The sequence below is a fragment of the Pongo pygmaeus genome, chromosome 2 (assembly GCF_028885625.2).
Source record: "Pongo pygmaeus isolate AG05252 chromosome 2, NHGRI_mPonPyg2-v2.0_pri, whole genome shotgun sequence".
In the NCBI taxonomy this organism is placed as follows: domain Eukaryota; kingdom Metazoa; phylum Chordata; class Mammalia; order Primates; family Hominidae; genus Pongo; species Pongo pygmaeus.
Genome location: NC_085930.1, coordinates 203680062 through 203706478, shown reverse-complemented (window position 1 = coordinate 203706478; position 26417 = coordinate 203680062). Strand labels below are relative to the sequence as shown.

General features: G+C 36.7%; 1 protein-coding gene across 10 annotated transcripts in view; it reads left to right on the top strand.

The window, feature by feature from the left end:
- ATP13A3 (ATPase 13A3) overlaps positions 1 to 26417 on the top strand; it is an 83565-nt gene that overhangs the window by 36381 nt on the left and 20767 nt on the right. For 8 of the 10 annotated variants that reach the window (XM_063662566.1, XM_054483797.2, XM_063662568.1 and 5 more), the window contains 20 exons: positions 352 to 483; positions 1995 to 2174; positions 2623 to 2780; positions 3511 to 3699; positions 5830 to 5891; positions 9170 to 9320; positions 11639 to 11755; positions 13035 to 13052; positions 13144 to 13297; positions 13393 to 13513; positions 16967 to 17091; positions 18643 to 18818; positions 19309 to 19431; positions 19514 to 19593; positions 20221 to 20263; positions 20355 to 20464; positions 20762 to 20858; positions 21619 to 21691; positions 23255 to 23432; positions 24981 to 25168. In XM_063662566.1, coding sequence (XP_063518636.1) covers positions 352 to 483; positions 1995 to 2174; positions 2623 to 2780; positions 3511 to 3699; positions 5830 to 5891; positions 9170 to 9320; positions 11639 to 11755; positions 13035 to 13052; positions 13144 to 13297; positions 13393 to 13513; positions 16967 to 17091; positions 18643 to 18818; positions 19309 to 19431; positions 19514 to 19593; positions 20221 to 20263; positions 20355 to 20464; positions 20762 to 20858; positions 21619 to 21691; positions 23255 to 23432; positions 24981 to 25168 — 2475 coding nt within the window. The remainder of the gene's footprint in view (positions 1 to 351; positions 484 to 1994; positions 2175 to 2622; positions 2781 to 3510; positions 3700 to 5829; positions 5892 to 9169; positions 9321 to 11638; positions 11756 to 13034; positions 13053 to 13143; positions 13298 to 13392; positions 13514 to 16966; positions 17092 to 18642; positions 18819 to 19308; positions 19432 to 19513; positions 19594 to 20220; positions 20264 to 20354; positions 20465 to 20761; positions 20859 to 21618; positions 21692 to 23254; positions 23433 to 24980; positions 25169 to 26417) is intronic. The other 2 variants (XR_010125806.1, XR_010125805.1) reach the window with 1 other exon arrangement.

Genomic DNA, 26417 nt, shown 5'->3' with positions numbered 1-26417 from the left:
GTTTCACAGGCATCTCCTTTGTGGACTCATTGTGTCTCTTCTTTAGGCTAATAGTCAACATTTATCATGGACGGTTATCATGAGTGTTGAAGCACATTTACTTGCTTCCTCAGAGGGTACTTGCATCACCTGTGCACAGTTGGTGTCCTAGCAGGAGACTAACTAGCCGACACACCATGCTTTGTTAGCCTAATAATCTTATTTGTAAAAACTTGCGATTTGTTGGATTTTTCTATTTTACCCCATTATAAACTTCTTATTGAGATCAGATGACTTCTGAATAGTATTTGCTGTATTTTTCCAAGGTAAAGAATATCTTTTTCAGATTTTTCTTTCTTTCTTTAATTTCAGAAATAGAAGAAATCTTTTCTACCGACCTTGTGCCAGGAGATGTCATGGTCATTCCATTAAATGGGACAATAATGCCTTGTGATGCTGTACTTATTAATGGTACCTGCATTGTAAATGAAAGCATGTTAACAGGTAAACTAAATGAGTAAATATCAACATGAGTTGTTCATGATATATCATGACTAAGTTACTGATTAAGCCTTTTCAAAATTAGGTATGTCATTTGTACCTTTACTCATGAATATGTTGGATATTGGAGATTTAAAATTCTGAGTAGACCAAATTCTGCATTATACTCAGCTGTAATACTAGATACTGTGCTATAGTGTTGGTCACATTTCTTGGCCTGACTCTGGCTACTCTTTGGACCTTAGGAAATGGTTTATGGTTAGGGAAGTGGAAAGGCGGCCTTTTCCCACAGAAAATGTGGCATACAGTGTTTGGTTCCCCATTTGATGTGTAAAAAGTGGGAATAAAGAAAGATTTTATATTTTTCTTGAACTGAGGAGATACAGGCTTTAAAATGACTTCCCTTTGGAAATTCACAATCTTGAGGTAGAGCTTGATTTTTTTTTTTTTTTTTTTTTGAGACAGAGCCTTGTTCTGTCATCCAGGATGGAGAGCAGTGGTGCCATCTTGGCTCACTGCAGCCTCCGTCCCCAGGTTCAAGCAGTTCTTATGCCTCAGCCTCCTGAGTAGCTGGGACTACAGGTGTGTGCCACCATGCATGGCTAATTTTTGCATTTTTAGTAGAGACAGCTTTACTACGTTGGCCAGGCTGGTCGTGAACTCCTGTCCTCAAGTGATCCATCCACCTTGGCCTCCCAAAATGTTGGGATTACAGGCGTGAGCCACTGTGCCTGTCCAATATCTTATTTTAATCGTGTGAATTTTTTTTAATTGTCCTAGTCGATCTGGCTAGAAAATGATTTATATGTAATACATTTTGAAACTGTTAAGAGTCGTGTCTTAAAACACACAAACACATATCTCGTGTCTTAAAACACACAAACAAATACATATCTGACACACATGCCTTCTTTGAAGCAAGAAATGTGAATGCTACAGAGAATTAATTTTAAAAAGAATTCGGCTGTTTGTGGTTGTTTGAGAGAACCACCACATTACTCATTTTCACGTCCCTTTTTTGCCCAGCTGTCTTTTCTGTTCTCTGTGTGTGTGTGTGTGTGTGTGTATATATGTGTGTGTGTGTGTGTGTATGTAGGGGTGGATCAGGGTAGGCCCTCACATCTCTTGTACAGTGCTTTCCACTGTTACCATTAGTTCTCAGAGATAAGAAAACAGGTGCAGGGACTATAGCAACTACTTAATCTTTTTTGAAATTATTTGAAACTGAACAACGCAACTGTTTCTAAATATAAACAAATATTACCTTTGAGCCACAAATTACTTTCTGGAATTATTGTGGGAGATAATATTTGATACTTCTATGTGAGGAAATTGGTAGACAAGAAATTAAGCCATGTTATCCACATATACAACTCTTAGTGATTCTTGTAAACAGTATGGTAGCATTTAAAATATTTAACAATTTAATATTTTTTGGTGGTAGATATACTGATTCCTGTGCTTTCGTTTAATAATTTGTAAACTGTTTTTGTTGTTGTTGTTGTTTTTTCAAGGAGAAAGCGTTCCAGTGACAAAGACTAATTTGCCAAATCCTTCTGTGGATGTGAAAGGAATAGGAGATGAATTATATAATCCAGAAACACATAAACGACATACTTTGTTTTGTGGGACAACTGTTATTCAGACTCGTTTCTACACTGGAGAACTCGTCAAAGCCATAGTTGTTAGAACAGGTAGGAAACATCTTAATTAATCTCTTTTTGCATGTTTCAGCATATTTGATACCTACTAAATGTTTAGAAAGAGATTCTGGGCTGGGTGCAGTGGCTCACGCCTGTAATCCCAGCACTTTGGGAAGCCGAGGTGGGCAGATCATGAGGTCAGGAGATTGAGACCATCCTGGCTAACATGGTGAAACCCCGTCTCTACCAAAATTACAAAAAAATTAGCCGGGCCTGTGGTGGGTGCCTGTAGTCCCAGCTACTCAGGAGGCTGAGGCAGGATAATGGCGTGATCCCGGGAGGTGGAGCTTGCAGTGAGTCGAGATCACACCACTGTACTCCAGCCTGGGTGACAGAGCGAGACTGTCTCAAAAAAACAAAAAGAGAGGGAGATTCTGTTTTGGGATATAATTCTCATTTTCTTATAAAAATATCAATAATTGTCTTCTTTTTTTGAAAGGATTTAGTACTTCCAAAGGACAGCTTGTTCGTTCCATATTGTATCCCAAACCAACTGATTTTAAACTCTACAGAGATGCCTACTTGTTTCTACTATGTCTTGTGGCAGTTGCTGGCATTGGGTTTATCTACACTATTATTAATAGCATTTTAAATGAGGTATGTATGTGGGACTCTTAATAGGGTTTGAACCTCAGTTATTTATCACATGCGGCTATTGAGGATTTGAAATGTGGCTAATGAGAATGAGGAACTAAAATTTTAAGCTAATTTAAATTAATTTAATGCTAACAAAGTCATGAGACTGGTAGCTATGATATTAGAAAGCCCAGCTATAGAATATTTCCATTGTAAAGGACACTTCTTTTGGGTGGCTCTGGTTTAAATGGTCTTTTACTTGGTCTTGTGACTTAAAAAAAAAAAAAACAGAAAAAAAAAACCCCACATACTCACCAAAAGCTTTATGTTCTATTTTTTACCTCTGACATGTAATATACAGTGTTAAAATGATTTTTGATTATTTAATTGAAGGCGCCGCTTGTCAGAAGTGGAGACTGGCACAGTAAGGTGTGTGCATGCTGAGTCAATATCTGATAAAGCTTGTTGACCGGCTTTGAAGTGTGTCATGTGTGAAGTATGTAGCGCCTTGAAAATGAGATAAGTTTCTTTTGAAAGTAGCTGTCATTCTATAATCCACTGAGCTTTTTTATTTTGCAGAAATATCTGAAGAAAAAAATTATATATGGTTAATAGATATGTATATACACACACATACATAAAATTGAAATATACAATTGAAAATGGCTTACAGATTTGCACTAAAGAAATACCCATATTAAATCAGTAAATAATACTGGGGGTTTGACATTTATTTTTGTGTTAATTGTAGGTACAAGTTGGGGTCATAATTATCGAGTCTCTTGATATTATCACAATTACTGTGCCCCCTGCACTTCCTGCTGCAATGACTGCTGGTATTGTGTATGCTCAGAGAAGACTGAAAAAAATCGGTATTTTCTGTATCAGTCCTCAAAGAATAAATATTTGTGGACAGCTCAATCTTGTTTGCTTTGACAAGGTTGGTTCAGTTTCATAGTTACTTTCAAAGGTTACTTTGTAGCATTTAAATATTTAGATCAATGTTTTTTTATTTTCTTTGTCAACAAATTTAGACACATTCTGTCATGTTCCTCTAATTTTCCTTTTCCTCCACTTATTTGGTATATGCATCATTTTTCTATACCATAAGTTCTCACTTAACATTACTGATAGGTTCTTGGAAACTGCAACTTTAAATGAAATGAAACCAGTTTTACCATAGGCTAATTGATACAAATGAGATTTAAGTTCCTGTGCCATATTTTGGTCACAAAAAATCACCAAACTTCTAAATAAGGATCTAAAACACTTCTGATATTAATCATTGAAATAAATATGAGCTATACATTCATTTAAGAAAGAAATAAAAACAAGGGAATTATTTACCCAGTTGTGTTATTTCAGGCTCATGGGTAGTGGGAGCCTATCTCAGCAACTGGTGGAACGAGGCAGGAACCAGCCCTAGACAGGACGCCATCGTTTCGCAGGGTGTACTCACACTCGCGCAGACTGGGACCGTTCAAATGTGCTGGTTCACTTAACTTGCGTAGCTTTGAATGTGGGAGGAAACCGAAGTACCTGGAGTGAAACCCATGCAGACGGGGAGAGAACCTGCAAACTCCATGTAGATAGTGGTCGCGGCTGGGCCTCAGCTCTCCCCACCACTGGCCCCCATCATGTTATAAAAAAAGACGGACAAAACAATGGTATTTGAGGACATGCTGTATTTCTTATTTTCTCAATTTTTAATACTTTGGATATTGCTTATTTGCTCAAAGCTGCAGTTAACTCCAGAATTAGGCCTAGTAGTATTAACAGTAGTAGTAGTAAAGATTACGTGATCTTTAATTTTTTAGACAGTAATTCTTAGTTAACACAATAGGCTCCATACATATATATTTATTATGATTTTATTGCTTGTAAGTGTGTATGTTTAGTGTTTGCTGTATGATTTTATTGAATATGTTTCAGAATTATGAAGGTCACTGATTTTATGTGAAAATGACAAATTATGTACCTGTGTGAAGTATATCTTGCCTCTTAGAAAGGTTTCTCCTTTCCTGAGGTGGAATTTTCTTTAAAGTTTTCTGAGAATTAAACTTTGACCAAAAACCTTCTACCACACTTTTCTGGGTAACTGATGTGAGACGAATTTGATTTTTGTGCATTTCATTATTACAGAAAAAATGGGAAACATGTTCTGTTAGAAAAAAATATGTCACATACTGCCACGATTATTTCATATTTATCTGTTCAAGAAATTTCACTTATGCTTGTCTTTTTTGGAAACTTTCCTAAAATTTTTAAGACAAAAGTGGAGAAAAGATGCATGTATAATAAACACTCATTTACTCATTACCAAGCTTTATCAGTTATCAACACATTGTCAGTCTTATTTTATCTATCTGCTCATTTTGAAGGGGACAGCATCAGACATTATTTCACTCGTAACTACCTTAGTGTGTGTCTAGAGGATATTTAAAATATCACTATCACATTTAACAGAATTAGCAATTCTTTAGTTTTTCTAATATCCAGTTGAGATTTCCTCAAATCTCAAATTTTTACTAATCGATTTTTCAGTCAGAATCCAAATAGGGATTACATTGCTTACAATTAACATGTAACAATTGCCTTTACTTACACCTTACCTCCAATTATTTTGTTGAAGAAACCAGGTCATTTACCTTGTGGATTTGGCCAGTTGCTTCTTCCTGATGTACTTTAACCTGTTCCTCTTGGCTCTCCTTATACAGTAATCCTTCCTTCCTTTATAGGCATCCTTTATTGATTGATAAGATAGGTTAATTGGTGCATCCTTCCATTGATTTTTTTTTTGATAGTATAAGCACATAAATATATACCCCTCTCTCCCCTTATGTAGAAGATTTGTGATCATTGTTTGCACCCCCTTTCCCACTTTAACCATATGTCCTGGAAGCCATTCTCTATCAGGGATCTCGCCTGTTTGTTTTTTTAACTCTGTAGAACTCCATTATGTTATATGTAGCATAGTTTCTAATGCTGTGTGGTTGTTTTTTATTTTTATTTTTGGGTTTTTTTGAGGCATTATCCATACTTTGTGCATGTGTGCTTTTTTGTTTTTTAGACTGGAACTCTAACTGAAGATGGTTTAGATCTTTGGGGGATTCAACGAGTGGAAAATGCACGGTAAATATTAGTTAGACTTGATAGTTTATTAGTTTATTTTTAATATTTTAACATGTGCCACATTCAAACATAAAGGAAGTAATAGACAACTGTGTACCTACACCAGGATTAAACTGTGGACATGTTGCCATATTTGCTTCAGATCTCTTCCTTTAGAATATTAAAATATCATAGAAGTTGCCAAAGTCCCACTCTATCCCTTCCCCAATTCCTACTGCCATTCTGAAATTATTTTTGCATATTTTATATTTTTTCTAAGTATAAATCTATAAATAAGTATCCATGAATGATATACTGTACATAGGTTTTGCTGCTTTTTTCCCCTCTCCAAACTTTGTTTTCAAGATTTATCCATGTTGATATGTGCAGATCTAGTTTATTAATTTTAACTGCTCTGTCTTATTCCATTGAATGATTAAACCTTGTCTGTTCTTCTACTAAGAGACAGTTCTGTTTTTTCTTCTTTTTTCTCTGCACTGTTGCAAATAGTGCTGCAATTAAAGTTCTTACACACAAGTCCTTGTAGGCATGTGGCTGAGTTTCAGTAAGCTAGATTCCTATAAATGGAAAGGCTGGGCCATAGCATGGGCACAGCTTCAGCTTACTTATGCTTTCTCTCTCAGTGGATAAAGATCTTTTTACTCCACATTCTTGCCAAACTTAATATTGTCAGACTTGTAATTTTTGCCAGATGGATGGATATGAGTATTACATTGTGGTTTTTACATTCTTCTCATTTCTTATAAAATTGAGCATCTTTTCACATTTTGGAGGGAGGGTCATTTAGCATTCTTCTGTGTATTGTGTGTTTATATCCTCATTTTTCTGTTGTGAAGTCTATCTTATTCATTTGTTAGAGGTCTTTTTTATATTCTGGATAGTAATCTTTTTCAATATTGTGTATTGAAAATTATCCTATTAGTCTCTGGCTCATCTCTTTACTTTTGTTTCTGTTGCTTTTTGAAGCTCAGAAGTTTTACTCCTGTAGTTTTGTTTATGTCTTCCCCACTCCCCCCGTCAAAAGTCTGCTAAATTTTGGTGTATAAGCTTGGGAGACAGTATTGTTTGGCCAATGTAATTTCAAGAGTTGTTGTGTCTTGGAAAATAGTATGTCACATTGTGACCTTTCTTATCCCTAGTAATGCATGTTGCCTTAAATTCTCTTTTGTCTTATAATTATATAGCTCTATACCAGCTTTCTTTTGCCTGATGTTTGCCTAGTGTGTGTTTTGCCACTTGTTTACTTTTCCGTCTTTCTGTGCCATGATGTGCACATTTATTCAGGTATATTAGAAATTATTTCTACCATTGCTCCCCCAATTTACATACACATTTTCACATTCTCATTTTTTCTCTCATTTTCTCAGTTTATGCATCCTAATCTTATACTGCTTGTTCTTACATTATCAATATTTATACTTAAAGTTCATGGGTGTCAATACTGCCTTTTAACCAGTCCCCTGCCCCCCAAAACAAACCTATGGACTGTAAGATACTTTTGGTTATTCTCCTCCCTTCCTATATGTATTTGTTGCATAATATTTTCTGATTATGATTTTGGTCTTATACAATCTGCATGCTTAGATTTACCTAGGTGTACAAATACCTTAACCATTGCATCTTGTGTAAATTGCCATCTTCTGTAACTACATTCATTTGCTTTGTTTCACTGTCACTCTTTTTTTTTTTTTTTAAGTGAAAGCAGATTTATTAAGAAAGTAAAGGAATAAAGAATGGTTCCTCCATAGGCAGAGCAGCCCACTGTCACTTGGGTGATAGTGTAACTATACAGATTTCTAGGTTTGACACTTGTGTTCTCTCAATACTATATGAAGCTGTTATTTCATTTCTCTTACTGCCTTTTGTTAATTGGTACTGATAAATCTTAGTCTCTTTAGTAATCTTTTTTCTCTCTGGTTGCTTGAAGAATATTTCTTCACCCTTAATTTCTGCAGATTCACTGTGATCTTTTTATTTGTGTGTACAGGGTTCATGATGCTTCTTGATTTCCTGCTTTCATGTTTTTCATAACTTCTGGAAAATTTTCAGGCGTTTTTTCACTTCCATTATGGCCTTTTCCTTGTGTTTTGTTTTCTCTCCTTCTGGGAATCCTAACCGTGTGTTGGACGACACGTGGTTTACTTGGTTCTTTCCAAGTCTGCTCCTACCCCTACTCTCGCATCTACAGTGTCTTACTCTTTCTATGTCTAATTTTAAAATGCCCTTTTTGCATTCTTTCAGATTTGCCATTCTGTTATCTTAAACTTACGAGAGTCTTTATTTTTTCATTTTAAACATAGGAATGGGTATGAGTGTCTCGCTATATTTCCCAGGCTGGTTTTGAACTCCTGGCCTCAAATGATCCTCCTGCCTCAGCCTCCCAAAATGCTGGGATGACAGGCATCAGCCACTGCGCCTGGCCAAATTTATAGGATTCTAATTCTGTCTTTGTTATGTCTGTTGACACTCTTGGTGAATTGTTTGCTAGCGCATCTTTAAATTATGGACTCATTCTTAACAGAATTTTGTTTGAGCTCCCCTCTGGAGAAGTTCTGACTTTGCTTGGCTAAGAGCCCCAGTGATAATCAACGGTGTCATACAGGCTTTAACTGACCTCCTGTGTTTCAATCCTTGCTCTGCTACTTATGGGCAGTGTAACCTGGGACAAGTCACTTAACCACCCTGCTTCAGTTTTCTCATCTATAATGGGGGTAATAAAACACCTTTTCTATGGTGTGAGGATAATGGGCCAATAAATTTAAAGTTCTTAGAATAATGCCTGGTGCATAGTAAATATTATGCAGATATTAGCTATTTTCTTGGACTTTGGGTGAGGAAAAAGACAAGCTTATTCATAATTAATGCCTTTAGGTCTGTGGGTGAATTTTTTCTCATCTGCCCTTTTCCCAAGAGCGTGTAGCTCTTCAAGAGTACTGGCTTTCCTGAGTCAGAGGGATCATTTCAGTATCAGCTTCCCATTTTGCATGGGGCCAGACTTTGTTTCCTGTCCTTTTGTGGATATTAAATCCCAAGTTCTTAGTTTACTGAGATGGCCTCCTCCCTTCATCCCCCCAGCAGCCATAGCATCAGCTCAAGTTCACACCCTTCTGGTTTTCTTTTCCCTGTATTTCTGGCACTTGACAGTTTCTCTTTCTTAGGAGCTCAGATTGGGATTTAAAAGATTTTTTTTTTTTAATTACAAAACCAGAAAAGCCCTGTTAGAATATTATCTTGAATCTTAGAATTTATGAAACTAATTCAGTGTGTCTTCTGCTTAGATTTCTTTCACCAGAAGAAAATGTGTGCAATGAGATGTTGGTAAAATCCCAGTTTGTTGCTTGTATGGCTACTTGTCATTCACTTACAAAAATTGAAGGAGTGCTCTCTGGTGATCCACTTGATCTGAAAATGTTTGAGGCTATTGGATGGGTAAGTCAAATATTTTAAAATACAAATAACTTTAGGAAAATAATAGTTAAAAATTAAATTACCTCATACAAGGATTATTTCTGCTTTTTGTTTTAATGACAGTCTATCTTGTACCCTAAAAGGAGCTATGTAATTTCTAAAGCTACATCACTGGAGAAATATTTTAAAAATTGTGCAAAAGTAACTTTTAGTTAACCCATTTAGTACACCTTTAATAGAGGCTGACCAGCTCAGGCCCCTGCTTTGTGTTTAAGGTAAACCAGGGGTCAGCAACTTGGTGGGGAGGGTAGAGCAGAGCCAGTAAGATGATCTCAACTGACACAATTTCTTGGCCACAGGCAAAGGAGTTCAAAGTCCTTTGTCTTCATTGCTCTTTTTTACCTGTCTTTTGTTTACTGTGTCCACACACATGCACATGTTTTTGTTTGTTTATAACTTCCTTCTATTTTTGCCATTGGGACTTTTTAATTTCTAAGTGCCTGCTTACGTTCTCTGGTTGTTACCATTTTACTGCATTCAGTTCTTCTTTTATAAATACAAAGTCAGTTCATTTTAGAGTTCCCTTCTGGCTTCTGAATTATTTATTTTCTCTGGGGTTATGGTCTCCTCTGGCCCCCACACCATGCCTGGTGTCTCTCCTTCATGCTTTTGGTTTTCATTGTACATCTGGATGGCACTTTTTTACTATAAAAATGAAGATCTGATTTGGTAATTCTGCATAGCTGCAGTGAGCTACTTAAAATTTTACCCTTGCCCCTATGTATGTTAGTGTTTCTGATCGGGAAGGCTTGGGGGATGAGGGATGGTGCTTGCTCTGTGTCTGGTGGGGTCTTATAAACAGGGGTTCTTAAAAGTTTCAAAGGAATAGTTTCAGAGTTAGCCTCTCTGTTGCTTTCCTCACCCATTCTCACCATGCTTGCACATGTGGAGCTCTGTACTCTGGAATCCTCACCCTCATGTTAGCAGCCTTTGCTCCTGTCAGACATTCAGTTTATGTCTCTGGAGGAGGACTCCCTAGTTTTTTGTTTGGCTTTCTTTAGCTCAGCTATTCTGGCTGATAAAATGTTCCTGCCTCACCTGATATCTTGTGTTTGTTCTGGGCTACTGTTTCGTTCCTGTTTGTATCCATCCATAGGTTTCAGTTTGCCCTTTGTTTCCATATTTGAAATCCCTTCCTTCAGGTTTGTTTTCTGTTTACATTTACAGGATCCTCCCTTCCCTCTTCCCTGCCTCCCCACCTCCCTCCCTCCCTACCCACATTTTGAAAGGGAGAGAGGGAGGGGGTGACGGGATAAGTGCTCCATCTGCCAACTACTGAAAGTCCATGGTAAACACTCTTGAAATTTAATTCTGAAAAGGAGGCCTCACTTCATTTATAGAGAGAATAACAAAAATGGGCTGATTTATCGTTCTTCTCTAAGCTTTTCTCCAACTGAATAGATTTTCAGTAGATTTAGTGTTCAGTGTTGGTGGATCTTCAAAGAAATTAAGAAAATTTGTATAATGGCATATTTCACTGGCCCTGAGTTGCTTTGATGCTTGATCCCACCAGAGCTTACTTATCAATGAAATGGTTTCACATAGCCAGTCACAACTGTGACTTGATGTGATTGGTGTCATGTGATACAAGATGCATCCCGGTTTTAGAGATGTTAAGATACGAAAAAAGGTGTCTTAGAATTGTACAAAATTGGCTAATTTTTCACAGTTCCCTATTATTTTCTCATTTATTGATCCCACTAGTTATAGTGTGTGTTTAATATAGGTTTTTCTTTGAATGTTTTTCACCAAAAAAGTTCTTTAAAGTATTAGCTTAACTAGAAGTATTCAAGCTGAGAAACTCTGAACTCATATCTTTGTGCTTTAGCCTGTTCTTGACCCAGCGGTTCTGCTAACCATATCTGAGCTCTATGTACTTTCGAATCCTTTCTTGGTAGCAGAAAGGAATCACTGGATGAGCCTGAAAATTCTGGGGACTACAAGAACCTTTTGTCTTTTGCAGAGCTTTTCTCTGAACCCAACAAGTTGTAAGAGTGAAGTGAGATCAGTTTCTATTTCTTTATTCTGCTTCTAACCCTGAATGAAGCAACCCTTCTCCCGTGGGTTGTTAGGTATCTAACTCACCATCTTGGTTCATATTTTCTTTTACTTATGTTAGTGATCCAGTAGTGCTCATTTGTTCCTTGGACATACATTTTTTTTAATTATTGAAAATGGCCATAATGTTCCATTTAAAAATGGAACCATGAATTCAGTTTTATGAAGCAGTGCTTGAATGTTGTGTTTTTGTTTTTTTTGTCTTTTTTTTTTTTTTCCAGATTCTGGAAGAAGCAACCGAAGAAGAAACAGCACTTCATAATCGAATTATGCCCACAGTGGTTCGTCCTCCCAAACAACTGCTTCCTGAATCTACCCCTGCAGGAAACCAAGAAATGGTGAGAAGTCACTTAAAGCTAGATAAAACTGTTGGTGGTTACTTATATTTATTTTTAATTTTTTTTAATTTTAATTTTTTATAGAGACAAGGTCTTGCTATGTTGCCCAGGCTGGTCTCAAACTCCTGGGCTCAAGTGATCCCCCACCTTGGCCTCCCCAAGTGCTGGGATTACAGGTGTGAGCCACCACCCCCAGCCTGCTTACTTACATTTAATTCTCATTTTGAAACGTTGCTAGAAGAGGAAGTCACAAGTCCTTCATTTAACTCTTATGCAGAGATAGGAATATTTTAACTGCGTTTATCAGAAGCTACACCTCTGTGTTGAGATTTAATTCTCAGTACTATCACTTTTCTTTCCTATTTACTGAGCAGCTTAGTGCCTTGTGATTTATACAGCTGGTGGTTAATCCTCTTAAATTGCATCTGTATTCCTAGAATTTAATAAAAAGTATGTATGAAAGGCTTTACTTTTAGGTGAATTTTTAAATATATTCCCCTTAGTTTATTACTACTATTTTTTAAGTTACCTGAAAATTTTTTTACATGTATAAGTATTACATATCCAAGAAATTTACCAAGATTCTGATAAACACCACTTTATCTTATTTGTATAACTGGTTGGCAGGATTCTGGGTAATTCATTTTCCTTCCTGTTTATATTTGTTCTTTCCAGAGTTTATTATTATTTTTTGAGCCGGAGTCTTGCTCTGTTGCCCCGGCTGGAGTGCAGTGGTGAGATCTCAGCTCACTGCAACCTCTGCCTCCTGCGTTCAAGTGATTCTCCTGCCTCAGCCTCCTGAGTAGCTGGTATTACAGGCGTGCACCACAACACCCGGCTAATTTTTGTATTTTTAGTAGAGATGGGGTTTCACCATGTTGATAAGTCTGGTCTCGAACTCCTGCCCTCAAGTGATCCACCTGCCTTGGCCTCCCAAAGTGCTGGGATTACAGGCGTGAGCCACTGCGCCCAGCCAGCCTATTATTTTTTAATTTTTATTTTGTGTTTTTTGGTATGTACACTTGCTTGCACCCCTTAGTTTATTTTAGTACTTAAAGTGTTAATATTTTCAGGATAGCAGAACATTTGAAAATATTTAAGAACATACTTTTTAAAAATGGGAAGTAGTATAGAAGGAATCTTGAATCCTGACTTTGAAAAACAGTTGCTTGTTTCTTTTCCAAATAATGTTTTGTGGATGCTTAGTAAACTTTTTCTAACTTTAGTGTGTTAATAGAGTTAATCTGTACTATTTTTTCTTGTTTTGTTTCGTTTGTAGGAGCTGTTTGAACTTCCAGTAAGTGAAGAATGTTTACTTCTTACTAAGTATATTTGTTTTGATCCTTTAAGAATAATAAGTGCTTTGTGCGTCTTTTGAAATGATATAGGCTATTTATGAAATAGGAATTGTTCGCCAGTTCCCATTTTCTTCTGCTTTGCAACGTATGAGTGTGGTTGCAAGGGTGCTGGGGGATAAGAAAATGGATGCCTACATGAAAGGAGCACCCGAGGTCATTGCCAGTCTTTGTAAACCTGAAACAGGTAAGGAAATATCTATGCTTTGGGTAAAATTCTGGTATTTGAGTAAACTTGTATTAGCAACTCTAACAATGAAATTTACTCTTTCTTTTAAAAAGTTCCTGTCGATTTTCAAAACGTTTTGGAAGACTTCACTAAACAGGGCTTCCGTGTGATTGCTCTTGCACACAGAAAATTGGAGTCAAAACTGACGTGGCATAAAGTACAGAATATTAGCAGGTGAGGTTGAACGGCTTTCCTAGTTTCCCAGTCACCATCATTGACGGTTATATTAGTCATGCACAGTAATTTGCATGTAATTGAGTATTTATTGAATGCATGAAAAAGATATCTAATATAATATTGTTTTAGGTGATTGAAGTAAAAGTACATTTTCCCCACTGCCTGATTTCCTTTCATTCTGGGTTTTTTTTTTGAGAGACAGTCTCAACCCATACCCAGGCTAGAGTGCAGTGGCGCAGTCTCGGGTCACTGCAACCTCCACCTCCCGGGTTCAAGCGCAGTGGCGCAGTCTCGGGTCACTGCAACCTCCGCCTCCCGGGTTCAAGCGCAGTGGCGCAGTCTCGGGTCACTGCAACCTCCGCCTCCCGGGTTCAAGCAATTCTTGTGCCTCATCCTCCCAAGTAGCTGGGATTATAGGCGGGTGCCACCGCACCTGACTAATTTTTATATTTTTAGTAGAGACGGGGTTTTTGCCATGTTGGCCAGGCTGGCCTCGAACTCCTGGCCTTAAGTGGTCATTCTGTGCCACCGCACCTGACTAATTTTTATATTTTTAGTAGAGACGGGGTTTTTGCCATGTTGGCCAGGCTGGCCTCGAACTCCTGGCCTTAAGTGGTCATTCTGTGCCACCGCACCTGACTAATTTTTATATTTTTAGTAGAGACGGGGTTTTTGCCATGTTGGCCAGGCTGGCCTCGAACTCCTGGCCTTAAGTGGTCATTCTGTATTGACTGTTTACTGTGTTTCCTTATGTTATTGTAACGTCATGTTTTTTCCTTAGAGCTCTTTGAAACTGTTTTCAATTTGTTAATTATTGTGTGCCCACTGTGTGTCAGGCACATTCCAAGAACAGTAAATGTAATTTTATAGAAGTTTATTTTCACCAATTGATCTTCTCACTTTTGCCAAGCGGTTGGATATAACTACTAATTTCGATCAGAATATAATGAGTCATAGTAACCAAGCTCCTCCCACTCCACTTCTTTCCTAATCCCCAGTACTCTCCATGCCCCCCCGTCAAATGACAGTGTCATATTCAAGGATTGTCACTTTGACTGTAACTGATACAGACCTACCTTTGAGGATAGCATTTTTGTTTAGGAATATTTCATGATGTACCTAGTTTTGTAAGCAGAAAGGAGTGTCACTTGGCTGTCCTGCTAATTCTGCCTATTTGGGGGAGGTGGTGAGGTCTAAGCATGAGTTTAAAAAAAAAAAAAGAAAAACCTCTACCCAAATTATGTGATACATATGCATGTCGGGAACCACAAATAGGTATAATATTATATCCTAATTCCTACTAAGGACACATTAGTCTCTTCTTAATTTATAGCTTCACACTAGCAAGGGTGCTAGGGGATAAGAAAATGGATGCCTTTGCCATTTTCCCCCATAAACACTAACTATTGAATTGCCTACAGTTCTTTTTTTTTCTTTTGAGACGGAGTCTCGCTCTGTTGCCCAGGCTGGAGTGCATGCAGTGGCACAATGTCAATTCACCACAACCTCTGCCTCCCGGGTTCAAGCGATTCTCCTTCCTCAGCCTCCTGAATAGCTGGAACTACAGATGTACACCACCATGCCTGGCTAATTTTTGTATTTTAGGTAGAGACAGGGTTTCACTATGTTGGCCAGGCTGGTCTCGAACTCCTGACCTCGTGATCTGCCCGCCTTGGCCTCCCAAAGTACTGGGATTACAGGCGTGAGCCACTGCGCCTGGCTGCCTATAGTTCTTAGGCGTGTCATCTTGAGACATCCTTCCATGACATTGGATAGACTGTCCTTGTGCTGAGGATACCCTGTCCCTCCTTGTTAACTTTCCTCTCTTTCTCTACTCCCTTTCTTCTTTACCCTTCCACCGAGACCTCTGTTTCCATTTTACCTTGTAGGAACAGGTTTTAGCATTTCCCTTATAGCTTAAGCCTTTATATCTTGAATATTGGACTATTCACTAACTAGAGGGTAAGATTTCCATGACCTGTATCATTCATATGGTATGAGAGAGTTAGGAGACGAGCTGAAGCCAGAAACTAGGGCCTGAAGGAAAATGGCTTAGTGCTTTTGACACATTGTCTTCACATTGATACAACTTTGGGCTTTGAAATACAATTTCAGGTTTCAAGGCTTTTTCCTGCTGTTACCACCAGCAGTTTCATTTATATTAATTTTCTCAACTATTCTCTAATATCCTTACCACCCATTGTTAGAAATTAGGTGTTTCAGAGATTTTAGATTTCATAGATACATACTTCAAGCAACTTTTATTGGAATTTTGTCAGAAAAATCGCTTGGTTATTCCAAGTCTGAAATTCTAGTCTCTGACCTCAGGCCTTCCTCCTTCCCCATTGAGAAAAAAATTTCTATGATATAATTTAGGTAGGTTGAAGTGTTTTTTGTTTGTTTTCTTTTTTTGTTTGTTTCTTTTGAGATAGGAGATAGGGTCTTTCTTTGTTGCTTAGGCTAGAGTGCAGTGGAACAAACACTTCTCACTGCAGACTTGACCACCTGGGCCTTAAATGATCCTCACTCCTCAAGCCTTCCTAGTAGTGGGACTGCAGGCACATGTCATCATGCCCAGCTAATTGTTTTTTCATTTTTTGTAGAGATGGGGTCTCACTATGCTGCCCAGGCTGGCCTCAAACTCCTAGGTTCAAGCAGTCCTCCTATTTCAGCCTCCCAAAGTGGTGGGATTACAGGCATGAGCTACAATGCCTGACCTGGGATTTCTTAAGAACGTAACTATCACTGAACAGACTTCATCTCTTTTATAGTGCTAAAGCACATACTATTTTTGTGTGCATCTCTTTGGTTGCATGTCTGTTTCCCCACCCAAGTTTCTTGAGAGTAGAGATCATCCCTTTTTGTCTTTAACCTCCCAGTGACTAGCATAGTGCCTGGTGCATTCTTGATACTCAGTTATTTAAAGAATAGCATCTTGATAACGATATTAGTAATATTTTCAAAGACCCATCTCTGGGTCCCAAGTAGATCTCATTGTTGGATTGCTAATGGTTCTTGTGTCACATTTTCAGGGTCAGTAATTGTTTTATAGAATTGATCTGAGACTTGTTAATGAATCCACAAAAACTGTATTGAATGTGCTTGTGGCACAGTTTTTTCTTTTTCACTTAACATTTAAATTAGGATATGTTGTAGAGAGCAGTAAAGAATAGATTTATGCTTAGTTTTGGATACTACACAAGATGAATATTCCTTAGTATTAGAATTGTTTAGTGTACAGTGACATACATTTCCAAATGATTATTATATTGAGATACTGAACTCTTGAACACACACGTGGTTTATTCAGCATATAAAATGTTTTCATTTATAGATATTTTAAACTGCGTTGTAACTTATAGACATTTTTAATTGCTTAGATATTTTGTGTACATAAGTTGCTTACTCAGTTGACTAAACCATTATGTGTTAAAACTTCTTTTTCTGCAGAGATGCAATTGAGAACAACATGGATTTTATGGGATTAATTATAATGCAGAACAAATTAAAGCAAGAAACCCCTGCAGTACTTGAAGATTTGCATAAAGCCAACATTCGCACCGTCATGGTCACAGGTTAGACTTTATAAAAGAACACAGAAGCAAATGGAGTGTGACAGAGCTGAAGTCATATTATATTGAGGGATAATCAGTTATAAAATCGTATTATATAGTCTATAGCGGTTTCAACCTAAGTTCTCTTTTAGCTCTGAATATTTTCCCAAGTGCAAGATAACTGCCGTATTCTTTTTGAGGTCTAGCGAATCCTATTTATAGAAAGTATAGTAGAATAGTAAAAGTACACTGTAAAAATTTAAACTTGACTCCTTTTTGTTTTCTCTCTTTATTCATATATTTCTTATAGCACTTATTGTACCTTGTGTTATTTGTAGATTTGTTTTCTGTACTAGAATATAAGATTCTTGAGGGTTAGGAATATGTTTTACTCATGTTGGGGTCCTTTGCAACTTTTAGAACTGTCAGGTACATAGAAAATGATTCATAGATATTTGATAGCATGAAATGTTTATATGTAAGATATTGTTTATTACCCTAGCTTGAATTCTAGTGAAATAGCCTACTTTTTTTTTTTTTCTAGTACATCTAAGGGATTCTCCTGATGTTACTATACTGTTAATAATGTTAGATAACTCTTACTCCTTAGCTGTGTGAAATTGTGGTAGCTCTGTTTTTTCTTTTTTTTCTTAGCAGATAATCAGATTTAAGATACTTAATGGCACTTACGTGTTCAGTAAGACTAATATGGAGAAAGTCTGTATACATTTTTGTGTTTTAGACTCTTGAGATCTATCTAATAACATAATTTTACCATATAACTCAAGGTAACTAAGTCTGTTAGCATTCTAGCCATTCTTAGTTCTTGTGTCTTCTCTGTCAAGACACTTTTCACCTGTTCCTCGTCCTCCTCTTTTATTTATTTATTTATTTTCCCCTTGCCAGAATATGGCTTTGTGTACCAAAGGTCATAGGAAGATATTCTTGGAAATAGTGTGTGGAAATTGAGGAAAGAAATATCTCGCTCTTCTGTTTTGGTAGCAGTGGGATCCACAAACCTTTGTCTGCTTCTCCTTAATAAGATCCTGTTCTTGCTGCTCTTCTTTCTTCTCATGACTGAGAAGTTGTCTCTCTTGTTTCTCGTTTACACCTGTTCTTATTACCTGTCTTACCTTTTTGTTTTGTATAATCTTGCTTTTGTAATTCATCATTTTCTATGATATGGTGCTAGTGTTCTTGCACAGACCACTAGTCACTTTGTAAAGTTATTTCGGTAAGTATTTATTGAGCCACCTGATCTGTGTGTAGCACCGTGCCAGGTATTGTGTAGATACAAATAGTGCATGACTGGAAAAGATTGAGAATTATATTTGGCTTTAAAAATTGTGGATGAGATGTTTTCATTAGCATATACGTGCTTGCATTATTTGAGGCTTCTTTTGATAAGTATGTTCCAGTTCTGTTATTTTTAAACTGTAAGTGGAAGAACCATACGTTATTGTTACTCTGCCAGCCCAGTCATGGAGACTAGTAGATTCTCAGCAATTGCGTGTTTGATACATTCACGTTTCCATTTTAATTTTAATACATTTAAAATATTTTGAAAATCAGGTGACAGTATGTTGACTGCTGTCTCTGTGGCCAGAGACTGTGGAATGATTCTACCTCAGGATAAAGTGATTATTGCCGAAGCGTTACCTCCAAAGGATGGGAAAGTTGCCAAAATAAATTGGCATTATGCAGACTCCCTCACGCAGTGCAGTCATCCATCAGCAATTGACCCAGAGGTAAGGTCAAGATTGATTGTCCCTTTTAAAGTTTGTTGATTTAAATTTAGTCTGAAAAAATAAAAAAAGTGGTGCATTAAAACACAGTAAAGCAAAAACTAAATGAAAACAGAAGTCTGGGCTATTTTTTCAGAGATTATGTTTCATTAGGACTGGGACAGACCCAGGAATCTCAATGTTCAAATTTTGATATTTAGTTAAGATGAGAAGCATAGTTTTAAAGTACAAGAATTCCAGATGTTTATCGTATTCTTCAGGTAACTAGTAGTAAAGGATGCAGGTGGTCTATCATACTCAGTTCATGCATCGTTTCAAATTGAAGCTGATATTTAATTGAGTTTCTTTTTCCTTTGAATAAATGTCAGGCTTTCATTGTGTTGTGGAACATATCAAATGAAAGAATTCAGTTTTAGAACAAATACGTTTAAAATAGAATTGTTTTACTTGGTTTGGTTGCCTAAATATTGTTCCCAATGTCTCATATACACAGGCTATTCCGGTTAAATTGGTCCATGATAGCTTAGACGATCTTCAAATGACTCGTTATCATTTTGCAATGAATGGAAAATCATTTTCAGTGATACTGGAGCATTTTCAAGACCTTGTTCCTAAGGTAAGTAATTTGGGTCTATGTATGTGCTCACATGAGTGCATCGTGAACAATATTTTTGAGAAATTTATATTATTGTTTCCAGCTGATGTTGCATGGCACCGTGTTTGCCCGTATGGCACCTGATCAGAAGACACAGTTGATAGAAGCATTGCAAAATGTTGAGTAAGTATTGGCGTCTTTTTTGGTTTTGGTTTTTGATGAATGATGGTTTCATTTCAGCATCAGAAAAATAATTTTTATATGTTTCTTATACTAATATTTCATATTTATATATATAATTGTGATCTATAAGATAGATGAGAACTTTAAGTGCCTCTTTAAAAGAGTCTCATGTGCTTTTTATTTAGCTAAAGTACAAAATCCACAGTTTTTTCTCTATGACTTCATTCTTTCAGGTGCTCTATCTTGATAGAAGTGGCTAATCATTTTAGTAAACAGTTATGTTTCAGGTTATTAAGGGATAAATTTTTACTGATAACTTTAAAAGTAGCCATACTAAAGACTGTAGGCACAGGTGCTTTGCTCTAAAGATGAGGAAATTGAGACACCAAAATGATTTGCCGATAATGTGACAGAAGTAGGACAATAACCTAGCTCATTTCACTTGCGGTCCGGTGCTGTTTGCAAAGCAGCACACTTGTGTTCACTATAGTGAAAAGATTCATAGTTCCACTGGGGGAATCTTGGTGTGTTAGCTCTTTATAATACTGTAATAGAAAAGTCTTAATAAGTTAAATGTTTTGTAGTTTAAGAAATTAATTAAAATCTTAACATTGTTTTGTTTCTTAGTTATTTTGTTGGGATGTGTGGTGATGGCGCAAATGATTGTGGTGTAAGTATAGTTTTTGTGATTTACTTTTATAGTTCTTACTCTAGCCTAAATCATATTCACAAAACTTAACCAGTTTTCTTAAAATTATTAGGCTTTGAAGAGGGCACACGGAGGCATTTCCTTATCGGAGCTCGAAGCTTCAGTGGCATCTCCCTTTACCTCTAAAACTCCTAGTATTTCCTGTGTGCCAAACCTTATCAGGTAGTATAAATTAAAATTTTTCTCATCCCTTTTTCTCTGTCTTTAATAATACAGAAGAGAAAATTATCATAAAAAGTAATATGAATTTGTTTAATAGTAGCAGATTAGCACATTTGAGCTGTAACTTATTAGTAACAGATTGATTGCTACTCCTCATTTGGTTTAGTTCTTTTGGTGGATAAGCACTTTGTTGTAGCCGTTGATTGTTGATGTTCATCTGTTAAGATAAAATTGTGGTTTGGAAAATGAGTTTAAAACGCTTTTATTCATAGGCCAACATTTGATTTCTTTTCACAGGGAAGGCCGTGCTGCTTTAATAACTTCCTTCTGTGTGTTTAAATTCATGGCATTGTACAGCATTATCCAGTACTTCAGTGTTACTCTGCTGTATTCTGTGAGTATTAACATTGTGTGCAGAGATAACACTTAATGTGCACGGTAAATTAAGATGTTGAGTGTATGTGTTTGATTTTGAATGCATCTATTAGTAATTGTTTATGTGAGTAGTACCTATAAATTTACCTTCAATTTACTGTAGTTTGAGTAGCAGATTGAAAAAGTTAAAATGAGAAAAGATGTTCCAACAGTGGTTTGTTGAATTTGGAGAATGGTTTGCATTTGGAGAAAAAGTATAAACAGCCATGGCCACAGGTACCCTATCAGATTTTATAATCAAAGTGTTCTGACATCCTAAAGACTCATGGTGACACTATCCCATTTGACCATTTGTAGAAAGTATCAGAAGGGATGGTATTAAATGAAGATACTAATTTACAACGTTGAATATTTTGAGTAAATGTTTGTGTTTTCTTTTTGCCAAAAAAACCATGTTGGCCAGGATGATCTCGATCTCTTGACCTCGTGATCTGCCCACCTCGGCCTCCCAAAGTGCTGGGATTACAGGTGTGAGCCACCGCGCCCAGCCTATTGAACGAATTTTAAGGAGATGCTTTTTATACTAATATACTAAATCAAATATTTGTAAATATATGTTATATTTAATTTCAGAGACACTTATATTTCAATTTTTAAGCAGGTCCAAGTGTCATTTTTAAGTTGTCGTTATAGGGAAAATCCAAACTATTAATAAAACCTGGGGACACTATAAAAATAATTCCCAAAAACTAATAATGTTTTTAAAATTACTTCTGTAGATCTTAAGTAACCTAGGAGACTTCCAGTTTCTCTTCATTGATCTGGCAATCATTTTGGTAGTGGTATTTACAAGTGAGTATTTTGCTTTGTTATTGATTTTTAAAGTGTATGAAATTCTGATGTGACGTTAAATTTTTGTAAATTTACATCAACAATTGTAACAGCTCACACCTCTCCAGATTCCTTGTAAATATGTTATTTTATTACCAGTTGTTTGTATCTTGCGCCAGTTTTTTTATTGTTCTGTCTCTATTGTTTTTTTCCCTGAAATATTTGAAAATAAGTTTTGAGTCATTATGCTCTTTTGCCTCTGACAATTTTAGTGTATATTTTCTAAAAGCAAAACCATTCTTTTATATAACTAAATACAGTTGTAAAGATCAGGAAATTTAACATTGATATAATATCTGGTACAAAACCTATATTCAGGTTTTGTCATTTGTGTCAACAATGTCCTTTATGCCTATTTTCCCGTAGTCCCCTAGATTAGAACAAAAAATATCTCCAGGCATTGCCAGATGCTCCCTTGGGGTGCAAAATCCTCTAGTTGAGAACCACTTACCTTTAGTAGATGATAAAACTAGTGAAAGTTTGATGAGGAGCAGGAGTTTCACAGTCTCAAAGTATCTTTTCACAAGGTGCTAGTTACAAAGGGAAAAATAGAAATTTCTTTTTTTTTTTTTGAGACAGAGTCTGTCTCTGTCACCCAGGCTGGAGTGCAGTGGCACGATCTCAGCTCACTGCAACCTCCGCCTCCCGAGTTCAAGCGATTCTCCTGCCTCAGCCTCCTGAGTAGCTGGCATTACAGGTGTGCACCATCATGCCCGGCTAATTTTTATATTTTTAGTAGAATCGGGGTTTCACCATGTTGGCCAGGCCAGTCGCCACCTCCTGACCTCAAGTGGTCTACCCGCCTCGGCCTCCCAAATTGCTAGGATTACAGGCGTGAGCCACTGTGCCCAGCTGAAAAATAGAAACTTTATAGTGGAAAACTTGTGTATACCACCTTAATAAGTAATGAAAGCCTTTTTGAAAAATGTTTCTGCTATGTTTATATTGCTTCAAACATTGTTAATATCGTAAGAGGAAGAAGTATGTATTATTTCAACTGTAGTTTTGCAATTAAAGATTCAGAATATAATGGTCTCTTAAATATATGAGATGATTAACTTTATAGTTATTGTGTTTATATTTAGTTTTACTATTTTTTTAATTTAAAATTATTTATTTATTTATTTATTTATTTATTTATTGTAGAGATGGGGTTTCACTATGTTGCCCATGCTGGTCTCAAACTTCTGGGCTCAAGTGATTCTCCCACTATGGCCTCCCAAATTGCTGGGATTCCAAGCATGAGCCACCATGCCTGGCCTAGTTTTATTTGTTAATATTACTGCTGAATTTCAATAGAAATGTAAAAATTATTCCTGAGGCGTTTTTCAAAAAACCTACACTGTTTACTTTTACAGATTATTTAAATATGTACGATATGTGGCTTGGTTTTTGAAGATTTTTTGTATTAAGAATTGTTAGGCAAAAACAAATTTTTAAAGTTCCTAAATGAATCTAGTTATGCCTTATATAGTGACAGATTAATGTAGATACAAACCTTTCCTCTTTTTCTTTTCAATATAGTGAGTTTAAATCCTGCCTGGAAGGAACTTGTGGCACAAAGACCACCTTCGGGTCTTATATCTGGGGCCCTTCTCTTCTCCGTTTTGTCTCAGATTATCATCTGCATTGGATTTCAATCTTTGGGTTTTTTTTGGGTCAAGCAGCAACCTTGGTATGAAGTGTGGCATCCAAAATCAGAGTAAGTTGGTCAATCTATGTAAAAATCTATATAAAATATGTGCAACATAATATGATACAAATATGAGTTAGAAGTTAATATAAAAGTTTGTGCCAGGTGCAGTGGCTCACACCTCTAGTCCTAGTACTTTGGGGAGGCCGAGGCAGGTAAATCACTTGAGACCAGGAGTTCGATGACTTGAGACCAGGAGTTCGAGACCAGCCTGGTTAACATGGTGAAACCCCGTCTCTACTAAAAATACCAAAATTAGCCGGGCGTGGTGGCGCCTTTCTGTAATCCCAGCAACTTGGGAGGCTTGAGGCAGGAGAATCACTTGAACCTGGGAGGCAGAGGTTGCAGTGAGCCAAGAGATTGTTTTTTGAGACAAAGTTTGCATCCAGGCTGCTTTAAACACTTACATAATTTGGCCTGTATTTGCCTGTATATCACGGTCACTCCTATCTTTGGGAAGATGTTCAGGCAAAATTCTAATAATCCTACCAAAATGGGGATCTTAGATCGGTTTCTTAATTTGCTACTGAGCCTTACTTATCTGTAAAATAAGAAAGTTGGAATTAATCTCTGGGTCCTCTTCTAAACCCAGAGTGTTTTGTACTTCTAATCTTTCTTCCCCCAGTTTAGGAAATGGCATTTTAGAACTTAAGGTGAAAAATAAATTAGGTGCATTTGCTATTCGTAGAGTGTAGAGTGCTCTACGGATCACAAATTATAACATCATTTTAATTAATTAAACGTGTTAATTTTGTAGAAATAAATTTTCAGATGTAAACATTTATTTCTAGTTTGCTTGATTGAGGGATATTATCTTTAAAATTTTTAGAAGATTTTAGGAGATTTAACATACTTTTTTTATATGTGCATAGAAACACTGCACATGAAAAAAAAAGAGGTGGAATTTTCTTGAGAATCTTTTCATGGTTCACTTGCAGCAGAATCTGTTAATCACATTTTGTGAGCACTTGCTTGTGTTTATAGTTAATGCTTTAGTAATGATTATTGGGGACTTCTCATAGTTAGTTGTTTCTGTGCCTGATGGTCCTGCCTACCTGAAAGTAGAAATGAGGGACAGCCATAGCTGGAGAATATTGAGGGACATCTCAGCACCAGGGACTTGCTAGGCATTTGCACGAGTCAACTTGTGATGTAGGTACCAACATTTACCAGCGAAGGAGGTAGGCTCAGAGAGAGTAAATAATATTTCCTCAGTTAGCACTGAAAAGTGATAGTGCTTGGGTCAAGCCCATTGTCCTGTCTGTTTTCACTCTGCTAAAATTACTCCCAAAATTAAAAAAACTGAGGGGGGCTTATTAAATATTTCCTACTAGATTCTAATTTTTTAAGTGATTAAGATGTCTGACTGAAGAGAAAACCCTTCATACTCTTGTACCTGTTTTTATATATCTTATATTGATATTGTTGGACCTTTTGCTGTAAATATCATATTTCTATTTGTTATGATAGTGATTCAGGGCAATTAAGGTAAGATTGGTTTCTTTTGGGAAAGAGTATTATGTTTACTAATGCAGACATTTTTTGCATGTGTTCTAGTGCTTGTAATACAACAGGAAGCCAGTTTTGGAATTTTTCACACGTAGACAATGAAACCGAACTTGATGAACATAATATACAAAATTATGAAAATACCACAGTGTTTTTTATTTCCAGTTTTCAGTACCTCATAGTGGCAATTGCCTTTTCAAAAGGAAAACCCTTCAGGCAACCTTGCTACAAAAATTGTAAGTTTGGCATTTATTGTGATTTCCACCCTGCCTTGCCCCTTTAAAACTAATGTAGAAGAGAATAATTATAGCTGTCTTTGCCACAGTAAACCAGATCTTCACAGATAGAATGAACTTAGTGATTTAGATGTTTACTGTTTTGTTTTACTTTCATTGGTAGTTGCCACCTTAAATTTAAAGTTCAAGCCACCAGTGTTAAACACTGTTGTTTTTCACATCTAGTGCCTCTGGCTCCAGCTTTTATTTCTGCAACCCATTGCAGAGGGAGTTAGGATTGGAAGCAGAGACAGAGGTTCCTCAGCCCACTGCTGGGGGAGTTAGGATCGGGGGCGGAGATGGAGGTTCCTCAGCCCACTGCGGAGGGAGTTAGGAATGGAAGCGGAGACAGAGGTTCCTCAGTTGGAACAGTAGGTATTATACTTTCCTCCCGGGCGGTCTGCACAGCATCGGCCATCTTCTTCATTTCCGACGCTGGTGTGGCCTGTGTTCACCTCTGGGATTCTTCATTTCTTGTATCTTTGCATGCTATTGCAGAAAGGGCCAGTATACTGAATGGAGGCCTGTGCCCTTGTGGACTTGTCTATGGCAATAGAATATACCATTTTGATTGATCAAAATTAGAGTTTATGGAAAAAATCAGTTACTACATATAAATTGCCAATTAAAGAAATTGAGAATACACTAATATATGGAACAACTTTTAGACTTCTGCAGTATCTTGGAGCAAATAGCAATTATTCTTTTGCTGTAGTTATGACAAGGTGGCAGTGTTCTAGTTGGCAAGATGCCAGGTCACAGGTATGGGTATGTCATAGGAATCACAACTATTAGTGTCTCTGTCTCATATTAGCATTTATAAGGCATTTTCTCATACATTATCTTATTTGTCACTTATACCCTGTTGGTTTGTAGGGCAAGTTTTATTACTTTATGTTTTGTACAGGTAAGATTAAAATCTGATCTTACTGTAATTTTTCCTTTTTTTGCCCCCTTTTTGGAGCTGATGTTTCTTATTTTAAAAATAACTATATTATTACTTATTTATTGTTATATATTGCTATATAACTATAGTAATAACTGTGTTACTAAGAACTTTAAAAAATAACTTATTTAAAAAATAGCTATATTATTTATTAGTTATATATTGCTGTATAACCATACTAATAACTATGTTACCAAGAACTGTATTAGAACCATGCTACGGGATGAAAAACCTTCCATAGAAGGTTTGCCACGGTATTTCTAA